Genomic DNA, 17420 nt, shown 5'->3' on the forward strand with positions numbered 1-17420 from the left:
GGAAGTTCATCCCTGAACAACTACAGGATCCTGCTAAAGTGACAGAATATTCGCAAGGAGCATGCTGTGGCAGCTCAAGAAAGGGGCAACTTATTGTAGTGTGCTGGGCCTAGCTACTCTTTACTGGACACAGTTCAATACTAGACAGCACCCTCAGGGGAAAGAGGAAGAAAACAGACCTACAGGCACTGCGGCCTGATTTGCAGTTGAACTCAAGGAACCACCTCTGCCAGTAGTAGTTGCCCCTATACAGAAGAAGAAATCCAAATCAGCTCACTTAGTGAGGGATAAAGAGGAAGTAGAGCCCTTACAACAGGAGGAAGAAGCAGGACCAGAGATATCACCTCTTCCCTATTCCCAGGTGTACTGGGTTTGCTTGGCCTAGGTTTGGGGGGGGCTGGGAGAGGGGCCACGAGGATGGCTTCTGTGAGAAGTTGCCAGAAGCTTTCTCCATGTCCAGCAGAGTCAATCTCTGGCAGTTCCAAAGATGGATGTGCTGCTGGCCAAGGCTGGGCCAATTAGAAATGGTGATAATACCTCTGAGAAAACATATTTAAGAAGAAAGATAAATAAAAACTTGTGCAGTTGAAATTGTGGCTGGAAAAGGGTGGAGTGAGAACATGTAAAAAAAGCTCTGCAGACATCAAGGTCAGTGCAGAGGAGGAGCAGGAGGTGCTCCAGGCACCAGAGCTGGGATTCCTCTGCAGCCCATGGTGATAGCCATGCTGAAGCAGCTCTGCCCCTGCAGCCCACAGAGATCCATGGGGATGCAGAGATCTGCCTGCAGCCTGTGGAGGAGCCCCACACCAGAGCAGGTGGGTGCCTGGGAGGAGGCTGTGAGCCCATGGGAGATTCTGCAGGGAGGGGCCCTACTCCTTTACTGGAGCAGCCTGGCCTTGAAGGACTGCACTGCATGGAACAATCGCCCATGCTGCAGCAGTTTGGGCATGGACTGTTGCCTGTGGGATGGACTCATGTTGCAGCAGTTTGGGGAGGACTGCAGTTCATGAGATGGACTCATGTTGGAGAAATTAATGAAGAAGAGTCTCCTGTGGCAGGGACCCCACAGTGCAGCAGGGGAACAACTCTTCTCTCTGGGCAGTGGGAGAAGCCACAGCTGATGCACTGACCGAAACCCCCACTCCCTGTCTCCCTTCACTGTCAGTGAGAAGGAAGGAGGGGTGAGGGTACGAGATGAGGTAATATTTTGCTGAAGCCAAAAGGCTGTTAAGTGAAAGTTGATGATTCTGTGTGGTGTTGTTTGTGGTTTGGATTTAGTCTGGTTGGTTTGTTGGGTGTTGCTGGGAGGGGGACGGAGTTGAAGACCTGACCAAAAGGAAGCAGGATGAGACAGGAGGGGACAGAAAAGTAGGCGGTTGGGAGATAATGTAAGTCCCTGAGTACTCAGCCAATGGGAAAGGGGTCAGGGATGCCCCCTAGATGGGAAAAGGATATGTTTTGTAGCCATTCTGTTGGAGGGTATGTGTGCTGGGCTCTAAGGGAGAGAGGTACACATCCAACTCAGTTAAATCATTACTAAGAAACAGTTTTCTTTTGCTTTGACAAAAATTTGTCCCCATTTAATTGTATCTAAAAGCTAGTTCGTTTATAACAAGGGGAAGGTGTTTTCAAGTTCTTACTGAATTTCTCATTTTCTGCTCTGATTTTGTTAGTAGTAGATTCAATGCATATCTCTAAGCTGATATGCATTTGGGGAGTACCAGTTTTGCCCATGATGGTATTTGATGAATGATCTCTCCCCGTCCTTACCTCAACCCATGGACCCTTCACTATATTTTCTCTCCCCCATCCAGCTGCAAAGGAGAGAGCAGCTTTGGTGGATGCATTTGACCATTACACCAGGGGAGCAAAAATATGTCAGCCACCAGCCAGGAGAGCCCCTGATGCCACGGCTGCTCCAATGTTGGGACATTGTATCTCATAGTATGCAACTAGGTGGTAATAAAGCAAAGCAACTGGAATCCCGGTCACAAGATGCAGGTATTGACAAAAGGATTGGGAAGGGGACAGAAACTCTCAGCCTTTGGAAGTGACTCCTGCCAAGCAGAGGGAAGTGTAGTCTCTCAAGGATGATCTAATAGTGTGGTGGAATACCATGGAGAAAGGTATCCAGTATCTGAGAGCATTAGCTGTGCTAGAGGTACTTTATAGAGATTCAAATAAAGAGCAGTCCTCTGTAGCTCCAGATGAGGTTCAGTGCACACAGTTCATGTGGTGGAAGTTTGTGCAGAGCATGCCATCATCATACACCATTGACATTAATGGCAATGGAAGAAGGAGAACAAACAGTGCTTCAGGTGACTACCTGACTCTGGCAATATGAAGATCATGTTTTTTCCTCCCTATCAACCTGCACCTCAGCTGTGGAATGACTGTCCAAGATGGCAAACAGATTTAAAAGACTTGAACAAGCTAGGGAGGACATGTCCCAAGGCCCAGAGTCCTTGCTATGGGTTAGCAATCACCTGCCTGCTCAAGAGGGAGGGTACACACTATAAGGTAACCTGTGGTTTTACTTGCATGGCCATGGAGAGGACATGAGGAAGTGGAATGGAAAACCCACCTGTGCCCTAGCAGCATGGGTACATGAGTTAAGAGGAAAAACAACTACCACAGAAAATCCTTCAAGGATAAGTTTCCAGTTTCTACTCCAGTTCCCAGTAGACAAATCCCCAGACAAAACAGGAGGGCCGATGTTGCTTCTAATGCACTTGAAGTACTTTCAGTTCAAATTTGTGAGCAACAAATACCATGACCAGAACAGGAGGGGTCCTGCATCCAGCAAGGTGGAGGAAAGGGACAATTGGATCTCTTGGATTGTGTGGATCTGGTGTCTTGGCACACAAGACCCACAGGAGTTTAAGGCTTTAGTTGAGACCCACACCAGAGCACCATGTACCCTCATGCTACCAAGATATGTAGGGGCAGAATCCATCTCTGCTTCTGGGGTGACAAGGGATCCCAAGAGCTGCCTGTACTGGAAGGTGTACTTAACCTGACTGGGTATTGCGAGAGACTGGAGGGGATTGCTTGCTCAAAACATTCTGTGTGTGCGTGTGGGTGGGCAAAGGGGCAGGCTGGGCCTTGCCCTGGTGAGGCAATGCCCTGCTCCACACACCCCATCCTCTAGAGCCTGTATCCCAGCCCCATAGTGACTGTCAATCACAGGCACACGGGAGGCAATGCTGCTCCTCCTGTCTCTGAAGCCCCTAACCCAGCTCCTGAGTGGCTGCCAAACCAGATGTCTTGCCTGGAGGAAGGGCCCAGGAACACCAAAGGGTAGTTAAGCCAGGACACCAGGCAAGCATATGTCTTGACCCTACCTTCCCTTGGATTTTTTATCAGCTAGAAGACTGCTGGAAACCAGCAGTGGTAGCCATATTCATTCTTTTCTCCATCTTTTCTCTCTTTTTCTCTTTCCTCTCCTTCTTATAATGCCTTCTTCTCAAAGTTTGAGTAATTTAAATTTGGGTTAGCTGGAGTTTGCTAAGTTGGTCAGGCTTAGAGTTTGCTAAGTTAAGGCTTTGCAAAACATTTAATGTTGACTGAATGTTGTTCTAAACTTTTGCCGAAGTTCTCTGATTTTCTGAGATTTGCCAGTAAAATTTTTGTTGTTTTCATCTCTTGAGAATACTTTGTTGGTATTTCTTCCTTGCATCTAATTCATGGTACATAAAAAACCTGCAAGCCCTTTTAAAAGACTTGTCGAGTGAGTTCTGGGGTCTTATATGAATGAATGTAAAAACCACCCCATTGTGATGGGCCAGAGGTCTTGTACATCCTTGGCATAGACTACCTCAGCAGTGGGTATTTCAAGGACCCAAATGGACATGCAGTACACCTGGAACCAACTGCCCAGGGGTGGAAGCACATTCCTACAATTTGCCATGGAATGATTCAGACTACACTGGAAAATAGTGAGGTTTCTTATCACTTGTAATATATTGATGACATTACTGTATGAGGCAACCAAGCAGAGGAAGTTTTTGAGAAAGTGGAGAAGATAATCCAAATCCTCCTGAAGGCTGGTTTTGCCTTAATGCAAAGTAAGGTCAAGGGACCTGCCAGGAAATCCAGGCATTAGGAATAAAATGGTAAGATGGATGTCATCAGATTCTCATGGCCACAGTCAACAAAACAGTATCTATGTCTCCATCAACCAGCAAGAAGGAAATGCAGGTTTTCCTAGGAGCTGTGGGCTTCTGGAGAATGCATATTCCAAACCTCAGTCAGGTCAAAAGCCCTCTATAGGTTATGATGCAGAAGAATAATTATTTTAAGCGGAGTCCTGAAAAATAAGCTTCTGAACAAATGAAGGAAAAGATTGTTCATGCAGTAGCTCTTGTGTCAGTCAGGACAAGACAAGATGTGAAAACTGTGCTCTATACTGCAGCTGGGGAGAATGGTCCTTCCTGGTGTCTCTGCAAAAAGTATCAGGGGACACTGGAGGATGATTCCTGGGATTCTGGAGTTGGGGATAAAAAGGATCCAAGGCCTGCTACACAACAACTGAAAAAGGGATGCTGGCATCTTATGAAAGGTTCAAGCTGTTTCAGACGTGATTTGCACTGAAGCACAGCTTCTTCTGTCACCCCGACTACCAGTGCTGGGCTTTTTCTTTCAAGAGAAATTCTTTTCAAACACATCATGCCACTGATGCTACATAGAGTGAGTGAACTGAGCTGATCATACAGTGAGCTTGAATAGGAAACACCAAAAGCTCAGGGATCTTGGAAGTCTTAATGAACTAGCATAAAGGTGACCATTTTTTATTAACATCAGAAGAGGAGGAAGAAAAGGTGACATGTGCTGGGGAGACCCAACCATATTATCAGCTACCATAAACAAAAAAGTGATACACTCTCTTCACTTGACAGATCCTGCTGTATTGTAGGGATACATCAAAAATGGAAAACTGCCATATGGACTGCTGTACAGCTAGTCATGGGAGCTGAGGGAAAAGGTGGATCAAGTCAGGCTGTAGAGCTGAAAGCCTCTAGCTGGCTTTTAATATCATTCAACAAGAGAAATGCCCAGCGCTCTGCCTCTGCACTGACTCATGGATGATGACAAATGCTCTATAGGGGTGGCTGGATCAATGGAGAAAGGCCAACTGGCAGCATGGAGGTAAACCCGTCTGGGCTACTGGAGGAACAACCGTTGACTAGGGAAATGATACCTCTGCTTATATATATGTATATACATATATATAGTTGGATCTGAGCATGTAGTGGCATATAGTGTAGGATCTGGGCATGCTATAGATGGTACAGAACAGGATAAAGTCTTGGTTCTGGCCAGGACAGGGTTAATTTTTGCAGTTGTTAGGAAGGGCCATGGCTAGAACCTGGATATTATTCCATTATACCACCTCATGTCATTGCCAGGTTTGAGGGAGGGAGTGTCTTCCAGTCGAGTAAGTGTGGCAGAGGGCTTACTCAGGTTATGGCTGTTCTCAGGGGTTTTCCATGGGAATTGTTCATTTCTTCTACCCTCTGTCATTAGCACAGTTGCTGTTACTCTTTGTTTTCTTATCCCACTGCTGTTTCTAGTAAATTGTTCTTATCACAACCCATGACATTTACCTTTTCTGTTTCCAGTTCTCCTCTCTAGGAGAGGAGGGGAGAATGAGTGAGTGGCAGTGGTTTGGAGAGTGTCACTGGGACACTAAATTGGATAGTACCATTCCTAAACCAAAACATCACGTTACATTTAAGAGGTAAAGGGTGGGAAGCAAAAAAACCACTTTAATGACCTGGCCTAGAAGACAAATGCAAAGGTAAGGTGGTGCATCAGTAGCTTCTGGATCAGAGTTGAAGGGAGAAACCAAGAGGTGAAGACTCTCAAAGAAGTGCAAGTTAAAAGCATAATTTAAGCCTGTAATTATTTAAGGAGAAGAGACATATGAGAGAAAGATGGGCTGCAGTAAGATAAGTGTAAGGTGGAAATCTGTATCTCCTGGACCCAGAAACTGCCTCAGACACCAGCTAATTTTACAAGATAAGTTACATGCATGCCCACATTCAAGAGGGCAAGAGCGAAACCTTGATGGCAATGCTATGATTCTGGCTGAAGAGCTTCATTTTCCCCCTCCCATACCTGAAAGCCTTGAATCCTTGCCAAATATTCCAGCTGTTTTGAAGGCTGCACTGTAGAACAGGGGGAAGTAGGAGATACTCCTTTTAGACCTATGGCTTCGGCAGTTGGGGACGTTCCATTCATGAGAAGTTCCCTGGCAATGGTGGCCGTGCTATTTGTGGTAGGAGATATGCTGAAGAAAGAGCTGGAAGTCTGGCTCATTTCTTTGGATGACATGTAGCTTACAGTGGTACCAGGGGCTGACTTGTTGCGGCTTGCTTCCATCTCTTGATATACATCAGGAGAGAGATGGAGTATTCCCTTTGGTGCTGAAAACAAAACCAAAGATCATTTTCATTAGTTTAGAATGGGTTTGACATGTAGACAATTTTAATTAACATATTTTACAGTGAAAAACAAAGCAAGAATTTAGAAGCAGTATTTTTTTACAGTAACTGTAAATGAAGTCACCTAATATATTTAGAAACAAAGCAGATCTGAAGGGGCCCTCTTCTTCCTCTTCCCCAACTCTTTTTAAAATGGTACAAACCCTAAATTTAAAACTAAACTGTGGCTAGCATAGAACACACAGTATGAACAAAATATATTTGAAGACCTACAATAAGAACAGATGTTACTTCAAAATAGTAGCCCAATCATTATTTTCCTACATTCTTCCACCTGCTATCTGATACAATAATTTAGGCTGTTTTTTTGCAAATAATTGAAACTAGTCTATATCAGCACTGTTGCCACCAGGAGTAATTTAGTTTTTTTCTCTCACTTGCAGCTGGTGTTTGTACTCCCCAGCTGCTCTATTGCCAGCACCAGCACCTGTAGGACCATGTAGGGATATCCATGAGAATGAGCTGCTGGAGGCAAAGGAAGGGCAGTGTGGCTCCTTGCAGTAGCAGCAATGCCTCAAGTGCTGGCTCAAAGTGCTGAATCACAAGGGCAGCCTGTGGTTAAAAAAATCTTAAATTTCTCTGCAGCCACGGTTGCAGTGCTAATGACTCTGATGTGGCTGACTGCTCCTCAGTGAAGAGGAATTTATTTATTTATTTATTTAGCTGCATATCCTATAGTTTTCAAATAGTTACTTGCCTTTGAAAACATTTATACTGAAAACGGAAAGAATATATGTGTCCTACTTAATATCAATAGGAGTTAAGGTAAACATTAAAATAGCTAGATTTATTTTTATGAAGAACTTTTAAATATTTCCAGTGAGATGTAAATTAGGGATAATTTATCTACATTTAAACATTTTGAATACCTTTTTAGAGAATATCTCAATCCTAAACTTGCTTGGAAACAGAAATACATACTTGATCAGTTTTGCTGATAGTCCTCTGCATGGAAATGTGCAGAATTAAGTCTGAAGTTTGCTAGTTTTCTTACACAATCAAACATTTTTTGGAAACACAACCAGTTGGCTGATACTAGAGGGAAACCTTTTTCTAATTATTAATGCATCAGTAAATGAGCTTGAAATGTGTAATTTCATATTAAGAACATACTTTAATCTTCTAGCATATAATATGAGTGAACCTGAGCCATATGGCATTTCATTCTAGGGATAATAAACCTGTTTGTTAACTGATTTAGTAATCCCAAGAGAAATCAAAGGGTTCAATGTTTAATTCATTTGCAGTACATATTAAATTAATCTCAGAAAGTAGAATAAATTCAAAGAAGAGGAGGAAATTAATTTCCAGTATGTAGGAAAGATTCCTTTAATCCTAGAAGTGCAAGTAGTACTTTTAAATAAAATGTCTACCACAAGGAGAAGACTCAAAAAATATTACCTGTAATTAATATCCTCATTTTCAACTACATGGTGAAAATGGAACTTCCTCACTGCCGACTCAGCAAACTGCTTACAGGTGAATCTTTTAATTGATTTACTCATACATTTGGCTTTTAAATTCATATTGCTTTTAGAAATCTGGAACATCTGCTATATAATTTACAAAGATGTATCTGTTATTCACCTGATTGCTCTCCCCACCTACCTCCTGGGGAGTCTGGTTGGATCCTGAACATTAAGGCTGCTTTTACCTAGTTTAGAACTGGCTCCAAATGCAGTAGACTGAACTCCAGAGCTGAACTCTAGAGCTAAGCAGAAATTCAAGACAATTCTACTAGGAAAGATGGAGGATAGGATCCCTAAAATTTCTTTTTCTTCATCTGGGACAATTTCAAACATAATCTAATAGATAAACAACTGTGTAAATACATAGCATTATTTTATGGCACACAATCACTACATGAGAAGAGTGACTTTACACACTTTTCCTGAGGCTGTAACCTCCAAGGTCTACCTCTGCCTGTATTTTTAAAGTCTTACACAAGACGTAAGATTAATGAAAATTAAAAAAAAAAAAAAAGATAATACGGATCTTGATAGTTGACATTAGGTTACAAAACCAAACAGCAGTAAAAATACTGAGTGGCAGGTGTTCACCACCTCCTAAGAACTGCCCACTGTAAATCCGATTTCCCACGAATATTTCAGAAACAGAAATGTAAACTGAACAAAAGATAAAACAGTCTACTTGTTTAGAAATAACATGATATTATCCCCCCCAATAAATTTTAGAAAAACATAGTACAATGTTAACTTTAAAAAAAGTTTAAAGAAGTTTAAAATCAAGTCCAGTGCTGCAGATGTCTGTTCCATTGATGTAATATTACTTAAAACAAACATTTTACATGCTTTCTCAGCCATTTCACTGTTTTTACATGATCCACCCAAATATCTAACTGCTGTCTGGAACAATGGTTTGGAATACTTCCAGATTACTAAGCTTTCTAAATGTTAAAATAACTAATATGCAGCATATGATGAATAGAAAGATATTGAGCAGAGTATAGCAAATGCTCTTAAAGTACTGACTTTAATGGTGATGTTACATTAATAATAGTACTTTTACACTTTGCAACACCTTACTGCTAAAGACTTCAAAGTGCTTTATAAGCAATAATTAATTTAAATCATACATTGGCTCTGAGAGGCAGATATTATATTACCATCATTGATTATCTCTGGAAACAAAGTAATGTAATATTCTAGACATTACATTAATGTAGTTGCAAGATATTAACTTTTTATATTCAGGGCCTATGTTTCATGAAGCTTCTTACAAACATGTTTTTAAAAGCCAATAAAAACTTGGTCTCTTTGAAAACTTCTATAAAACATATTAATTGTAATTCATTATGTATTTTTAATGTATTACTGAGGTTATTTTATATATCATTCTTCACCATTGCCTGCTTACTTCAATTCTGCTGCATTATAGGAAAGTGTATAAATATATTTCGTTACAGTAGTAGAGTTAGCAAATGACAAGGGATACAACAACAACAGAGGATTAAGTGCAAGAACAAAAGAACCCTTCAGAAATTATCTTAATTTGTCTTCTAACAATCAGTTGATTAAAAGGCAGGGGAAAAAGAAATACTATCCTCTAACACATTTATGCATTGCAGGAGAACATATCCAGGCAAACATTTTCATTCTTTTTTATTTTTCATCTAAGAAAAACTTTTGTGTCCACTAAATATTTATCCTATACAAGCTTCACCATACTCCACAGGAAGAATTTTAATTACTAGGAGTCCCAGGATCTATAATAGACCAACAACGCTGCACCTTCTGGTGGACATTAACTTAGAGGCACATTTATGAAACATGTTAAAATAATTTCCATTTACATTATTTAAACCTGTGGGCAAATGCATTACAAAAATATGCAGGCTAGCTATGCAATGTAATCACTAACATTTAAAAAACATGTCTTACTCATCATTGGCAGTAATTGTTTGCAGTCTCTCACAATCTTCTGAAGTCTATGAAAACACACCAAAGAACTTTCTTACCTAAGAATAAATTTCTTCATTTTCCATTGTCTACTTCTGCTGTCACATATTAGATAATGGCAAAATAGCTAAAAGGCAAATGTATGAATAAGATACAAAATGGCCCAATGATCCTTCATGTGCTTTGCCTGGAAATGTAATCTCAGCACTTTGATTTCACCTTTTTTTCACAGCAGCCATAATAGAGATAATCCCTGAAAGTTCTGTTTGAGTGATATTATTTTTATCCCTAACTCTTTCTGTTCCGTGTCCCCTGGGCTGGGAAGACATGAGGACATTTCTACAAATGGGTCCTCCACTTTCTGGAGTTTGTGGTAAACAAAACTAACCATTAGAAAAACTGTCTGCATGGGTATGGGGTGAAGAACAATGACTGAGAATATTACTAACAAGCCTCAATGTAATAAGACTCTGCAAAAATGGAATTTGCTGATACAGGAACAGTGACAAGTTACCCCACAGCAGTGGGCTACTAAATTAAGAAAAGTTCAGAGTGATGACAGCATTGCCTGCACACTCAGAGCTATTAGAGCCTACACAGGTACCTATTTCCAATTTTCTGTTTCTGTCAGGAAGATCAGAAAACATTAGAAGTTGAGGTTTCAATTTTATCATTCAACTCCACAAGATGGCCTACAGAATCAGGCTTGTGTTGTCAATCTGCATATACATATATGTATGTCAGTGCTACTTTTCTATACTTAATCAGGAGTGTAGGGATACTATTCCTCTGCCTTCACTCAATGACTTTTCTGGTTCAGGGGCACTCACTGACTTTTCACATTTATACTTGGTCTAAACCACAACTTTATTCTTCCTCGGATAATACAGTTTTCTCCCCAAATTTTTGCTTATCCTACAAAAAAGCTATACTTGTTCATGTGTCAGAAGCAGTGCCAGCTGCAATGGCTTCCCTGACCCTGCTAAGAGCACATGTTCTTCCCTGCACTACAACCAGTGATATGGGACATGGCACAGAGGAGTGTTTTCATGTCTTGTGCAATGATGCAGAGTAAACAATGGTAAAATTATGTATATGATATGCTCTTGAATTAAGTTTAGCACCCTCGTATTTGACATAACCCATCACTAGATGAAGAAAAGACTGTTCATAAGGAAATAATCAGTAGTTTTGGAACTAAATAAAATACTTGATAGATAATAATCAGAAAGCTTTCTTTCATATTATGCTATCTGTAGTCACATTGAATAAAGCCTTCCTATAATGTGGTACACAAAGTACATGGAAAAATCTTGCAGTAAGGCTGTAAGAAGGAAAAGTTAGAACTGGATCTAATCCTGTACACTATTTTTGTACACTAATTTTGTACACTAAAATGGACAAGAACTTAAGAGGCATAGGGGATACTCAAATGCAATGATTACTCCCTAGAACTGACAGGTTCTCAACAGACCCTATAATATGACCCATTACAAATCTACTTACATAAAAAAAAGAAAAAAGAATTTAAAAAAACAAATAAGTACTTCAATAACAAGACTGAAAAGTGTAAATATTATAATAAAAATAAATGATGGTTTTATACCCCACTCAGTGTAAAAGGCTATTTATATACTAGAATATCTTCAAATTTCATTACCTCAGTAGGAACTCAGAAAAGGTCAGTCAGACAATTGAATAGGCAAATAGTATGGCCATTACGTTCTCAGCAATTGTCTACACATAATCTTGGCTTGAAATACCAAGCTGCAATCATTACTTACTTAATACAGCTATCCATGGTATTTCTAAGTCACCAGCTACTGCAATATTCAGACATGAAAAAATGTTTTGCCATTACACAATGTCTTTCAATCAAAAGATCTCGTCTACATGACCTTAAACAAACTGATGTTATATAAAGCCACTCGTTAAAATACAAACTTTAACCTTAAAACAACCATGGTACTGAAGTATATACTATTTAATTCTTCAAGAAATCAGGTCTTGATATCCCTAATTTCACTGGATTTTTTGTTTAGCCAAAACAGAAATTGCAGTATTGCAGGATTTAAATTGTATGCATAAATAATAAATTTATTATTTAACTAACATGATGAAAGTCCTTTGAATTCTCCCCAAGCTTTACTGCAGCTTGAATACATAACATTTTGGTAAAAAATAAGACACAGTGTTTGCAGTGGGGAATTTCTACAGGATATTCTATGAAATATTCCAATAGACAGATGAAACATCTACACTGTAAGTTTTACATGGTAATTTCTGCATCATAATATGTCCACGTACTACATACCCAAAGATTAAGACTGAGCAGGTTCAGAAAATAACCAATCACAATACAGAAGGAAGGTCAGGATGCTTAGCAGTAAAGAGGATCAGCAAATTTGGAGCAGGTGCAAATCAAGCTAGTGAGCTGGCAGTTCAAGGTGCTTTTAACAGCTGCTAGCAAGTGATATTTGTGGGGGGAAAGCAATTTAGGAGAGTGCCTAAGTGCAAATGGAGGCAACCTGTGCAGGCAAGACCATTCATTAAGAGATTAGGAGGGGAATGAAAATGGTGATGATGAAAACAAAGGCCTGACCCACACATGGAGAAGAGAGGAAATAATAAGCAGATCTACTAGACAAGGACAGAGAGGTTCTGAAGCTAAGAAGGCCAAGGGGGCCATCAACAAGCACAGCATATGTATGAGTGAGAAGGAAATCAGAGGAGGAGAAAGCAGCGTTTGATGTTGAAAGGGCGTGAAGAGTGGAGAATTAAATTTTAGTTCTGGCAGCAACAAAGCTTCAGTTCAGGAGATTCAGTTTTTCAAGGACATGACCATCTTAGACTAAGGGTGAGGTACATGGTGGGTTCCAGGTTGGAGGGAAGGGAATTGGAAAAGGAGAAAAGACTCCAGAAAAGTGGAAGTATTTAGAGTTAACACTGTACTGACATGAATTATGTGATACTGCTCCATTTTCTCACCTGACGACAGAAAACCAAATGCAGATACTTAGCATAATTACATAATTAAATTTGAATTTGAGAGTTAACATCAAAAAAGAGCTCTGCATTTCTGCTTCATGTGCAGATTTTTCCAAAGGAATAGACTAGCAACCTTGAAAAATGTAATTCATATCGGCCTTTTAGGAGACTGGTAAAAACAAAAGGATACATGATCTGAAATTATCTATATCCATAGAGCTAGCTGTCTCTTGCCATGATGGCTCCTTCCTCTTTATACATTTTATACGCCAAAAGCTTGATGGCTAAGCAGTCTCCCAGACAGCACTTCCTTGTCTTGAGGGCACCCAAACCACAGACCTCATAGCCCAAGTCTGTATTTCTTACATATGCACAATCTGTACTACTCAAGAACCAGGCAGCATGTTTCTCACAACTCTTTCTTTTTAATCTGTATCTAAAATAGGCAGAATATCTGCAAACCAGCCTGAGAACACCTGAATACACATCTGCACTTTCATTCACAAAGGTTTCAACCAACAGGCAAACTACACTCATGATTACTTTAGATCACTCCTTCCCTGTGAATTTCTTGTATTTTAAAAGCATTTGATTGTTTCTTTTTTGGCTGCAAATCATATTAGATACACATCTCCAAAAGGCAACTGCCATTATCCAGATGACTTTGCACTCCATGAATACTCTCCTTCTGCTGAAGAAGGAAACTAAGTCTCCAATGCTCCGGGCACATGCTTAAAACACTAGGCTCTTTATAAACACATTGTACTCTAAACTCAGCAAAGAAATCATAATCTCTGAAGATGCAAGCCATGCAGAACTTTAAGCACTTAACTGAGCATCTCAAAAGGGGAAATGTGGGAAATAGAGAAGGATCACTTGCAGTTGTCTTATGCTCCGGAGTTGAGCCCAAATCCAACTCACACATAAAAATGCTAATTTGGCTCTTGTCACTAGTTCTCAAAACAGCAAAGAAAAAATAACACTCCCTTCCATGTTTTGTTAATATGTTTTTTAATATTAGGTGTTTTAGAAGTTTTTTCAACTATCAAAAAAATTATGCAAGATGCATTTAATTGGTATTATGCTGGATAAAATTATTTTCATTGTTAGATGAAACTGAAAAATAACACATCAGTTATTAATAATGACAAACACAGCATGGATTTCTTAGTTTCAGTAAATTAGGAGAAATAAAATTGAACAAATCTCCTCTGCTCCTAAATTTATTTTCCAGTATCTTCAATTAGAAAGAAAATTTAATTAGGAAATTAGCAAATTAACTAAGTAGTTACAGAGGCAAGGTATTATTTAAACATAACTAGCTGTGAAAAGAGACTCTAGTCAAGGCTGTGAGACATATAAACTGAGGACAAATGGCTCAGCTGAAGGAGCTGCTCCATTGATGATATAATGTTCACCTGACAGTTTGTTAGCTAAAAAAAACCCACAAAACAGAATGAAAGTATTAAAATGAACAGATGGAAAACTATTGTTCTGTGGCCTTTCACCAAGTAAGTGGTGTTGTCAATCCCTTTATTGTGGTTTCTAGTCAGAAGGGCAAATAATTCAGCAAATATTTAGTGATGTATCAATGTAACTCCTAGCAAGAGTACATTACAATTGACAAAGCTGAGTAAATTTGGAAGCAATTCAGAAGCCAAGTCCAATGCAACAGCAGCACTCAGCAAGTACAAATGCACACAATCCACTATAAATCACCTTTGAAATATACCCAAAAGAATTACATATTTCAGCAAAATATAACACAGAAACATTCAGATTTAAAATGCCCAAACTACAAAAAAACCCACTTTGTTCCAAAACTGTAGACTTCTGTTCCTGCTCGTGGAAACACAGGGGTATTAAATTATATACTGGAAGTTTTCACCAAGATCCCCAGTTGAAAAACAAACAATCAGAAGACTATATAAAAAATATCTTTCTGAAGCTACTGAGGGCCAGAACTACAAAGTTCAAATAAATTTTGTTTCCTTCAATGTGAAGATGTATTAGTATGCAAAATTTCATAAATATATAATTTATGTTGCATTTATTTTCTCCAAAAATGCTGGTGAAGAAATATCTAAGTAAGAATCCAAATGTAGCCATACATTTAGGGCTTATAATAACACCAAATATTTTTGTATTTTTTATAGTCTTAATCTAATATTGAAGTAGAGTTTTAAAAATACTAAAATGTTATTTACAGACAAATATCAAATTTTCTCGTTACAGACTTAAGAAACTCTTCAGATTATCTATTTGGTTTTTTCCTCTGCTTTTTCTTTTTTTGGTCACTGAGAACAATTGTATGAGATCAAGTATCTTTGTTCCTTAGCAGATCATCTGTTCCTGCTGCTTCTTTAGCATCTGAAATCATAATCATCTGTTGGTGACAATCTAATCATCTTCACAGTAATTAATTGTGATGTCACAAACAAATGGTTATGATTTCAGGTGGTGAACAAACAGCAGGAGCAGATGTACTCTGAAGAACAAAGACTGTAAAGTCATGCACGAATCCCAAGTAATAAAATGTTAGGCAACAAAAACAAAGAGTCCGTCCTTTAGAGAGAGGTAGGATTGCTCTGAATGTGTTTTTTTAATAATCAAGTTTGCAGTACTTTGGGACTCCCAAAACTGTTAGAAATAGGTGAAGAAAACCTATACAATGGAAAACTGAAATTGGGAAACAGGTAAAAACAGTCATGGTCATTTTTTTCCTTCTTAGAATTCTAATATATAAAAACACAATTACATTTTACTTTTATTATTATACTGTTCTTCATAGCTCATCTACAGTTTCTCCGAGAACACATCCTGTATGATGTTTGTGATCACCACATCCAGAAATACAAAGCAAAAATATGTTTCCATGAAAATGCACTTTGTGACAGGATTGTTCTTTTGTTGCATGTTTTGTTTCTGTTGATAACTACTTAAATCAAGAGAGATAAATGAGATTCTGTTTACAGTAAACATTTTTTGTATGGGCTGCAAATGCTTCTAGTCTGCTCAGTCTCTCAAAGTCTCTTCCAGAGGCATAAGGGAAAAAAATCAGTCAATGTCTTGTCATTTCACATGTGAAGAATGTCAAAGATATCCCAAACCAAGAAACCAATAGCTTTGTGTTTCATCTTTCTTTGAAACCGTGAAATGAAGAAGACAGGTAAAGAAGTAAACCTGTGGGAAGAAGCTTTGCCAGTGAGTAGGAGGAACAGAAGTGAGGTTTGCCACATGGATAATGCAAGAGTAACATGATAGAGGGCAGCAGGAGAAGTTAATATTCAAGGATATTTAATAGGGAATACTAAATATATATTGAGCTACTAATTAGGAGGATACAGACTGTAGAGTATTTCTCAGCAAAAACAAACAACATCATAAGAGCACAATGAATTCCTCAGCTGTACTGAAATATAGAATGGTTATGATTTTTGTTTTCTGTTGTACTGAAGTATACAAATTCCCTTTACTATTCCAGTTTTATTTGTCTCAGATGGAAACACAGGGCATTATGCACACAATAAAAGACTGTCTGCAAAAGGAAACTGATGCACAATAGCCTGTCCTAGCAGGACACAATTGTTTTCCTGGAATAAAATTACTGGAAATATGAATAAAAGCTGCCAAATGGTAGATGTAGCAATCTCAGAGCCTCAGATTTTCAAGACCCCTGAAAGTTACATTTATGGTAACAAGAAATGAAAACTGTACATTTCTCTTTTAAGAAGAATACAAAAGGGAATAAGCTGCTCCATTTGCCCTCTTTTAAAGCTTCCTAACAAAAAAAAAAATACTTAAAAAACTTCAAGAGTAAATTCACCTACCAAAAAATGCTGTTCTTAAAAATAAACTAGTAAACTCACACCTGAAAGGATGTGACATTTTTTATCTGTGGAACTTGTTTGGAACTGACTTTTAAAACCCCTCCACTTCACAGGTGCATGAGAGATCATGCATAAAAGTGATTTATTTCATTCAAAACACCCTGGCAGTGTGGCTGGATAAGTATTTGAGCAATCTGGTCTAGAGGGTGGCATCCCTGCACATGGCAGGGGTGGTTGGGACTAGATAATCTTTAAGATTCATTCCAACCCTCTAACATTCTATGATACACTTTAATCACCTGCTTATTATTAATGTTGCCTCTAGATTGGAACCCTCAAAAAAGGGGATTAAGAGATTAAGAACAATGGTCTCTGAACAAATGCTCCATGTCTATTGGCATGTTCCATCTTTTTCAACTTCCAATTTACTTGTAGATCAGAAGAATGGAAATGAAGGCATTGAGCACTACAAAAGTGTCCCAGAATAAAAACTTGTTTCTGTACTGTGGCTCTAGTGGGTGCAAAAAGGTCTGTGAAAAATAAGTTATTTAGTCAGCACAAGTTTAAAATATAATTTCTGTCAATCTTGTCTCCTGTTGAATGAGTTTCCTTTTGTGGTCTCTTTCTAGATTTGGATTTAAAGGTATAACTGTCAAAGTTGTCTTGAGCAGCCTAAG

General features: G+C 38.9%; 1 protein-coding gene across 5 annotated transcripts in view; it reads right to left on the reverse strand.

The window, feature by feature from the left end:
- Positions 1-17420, reverse strand: part of STAU2 (staufen double-stranded RNA binding protein 2) — a 171281-nt gene that overhangs the window by 79121 nt on the left and 74740 nt on the right. For all 5 annotated transcript variants that reach the window (XM_072924765.1, XM_030266336.4, XM_030266334.4 and 2 more), the window contains exon 12: positions 6121-6428. In XM_072924765.1, coding sequence (XP_072780866.1) covers positions 6121-6428 — 308 coding nt within the window. The remainder of the gene's footprint in view (positions 1-6120; positions 6429-17420) is intronic.

This window comes from Taeniopygia guttata, chromosome 2, assembly GCF_048771995.1.
Source record: "Taeniopygia guttata chromosome 2, bTaeGut7.mat, whole genome shotgun sequence".
Classification (NCBI taxonomy): domain Eukaryota; kingdom Metazoa; phylum Chordata; class Aves; order Passeriformes; family Estrildidae; genus Taeniopygia; species Taeniopygia guttata.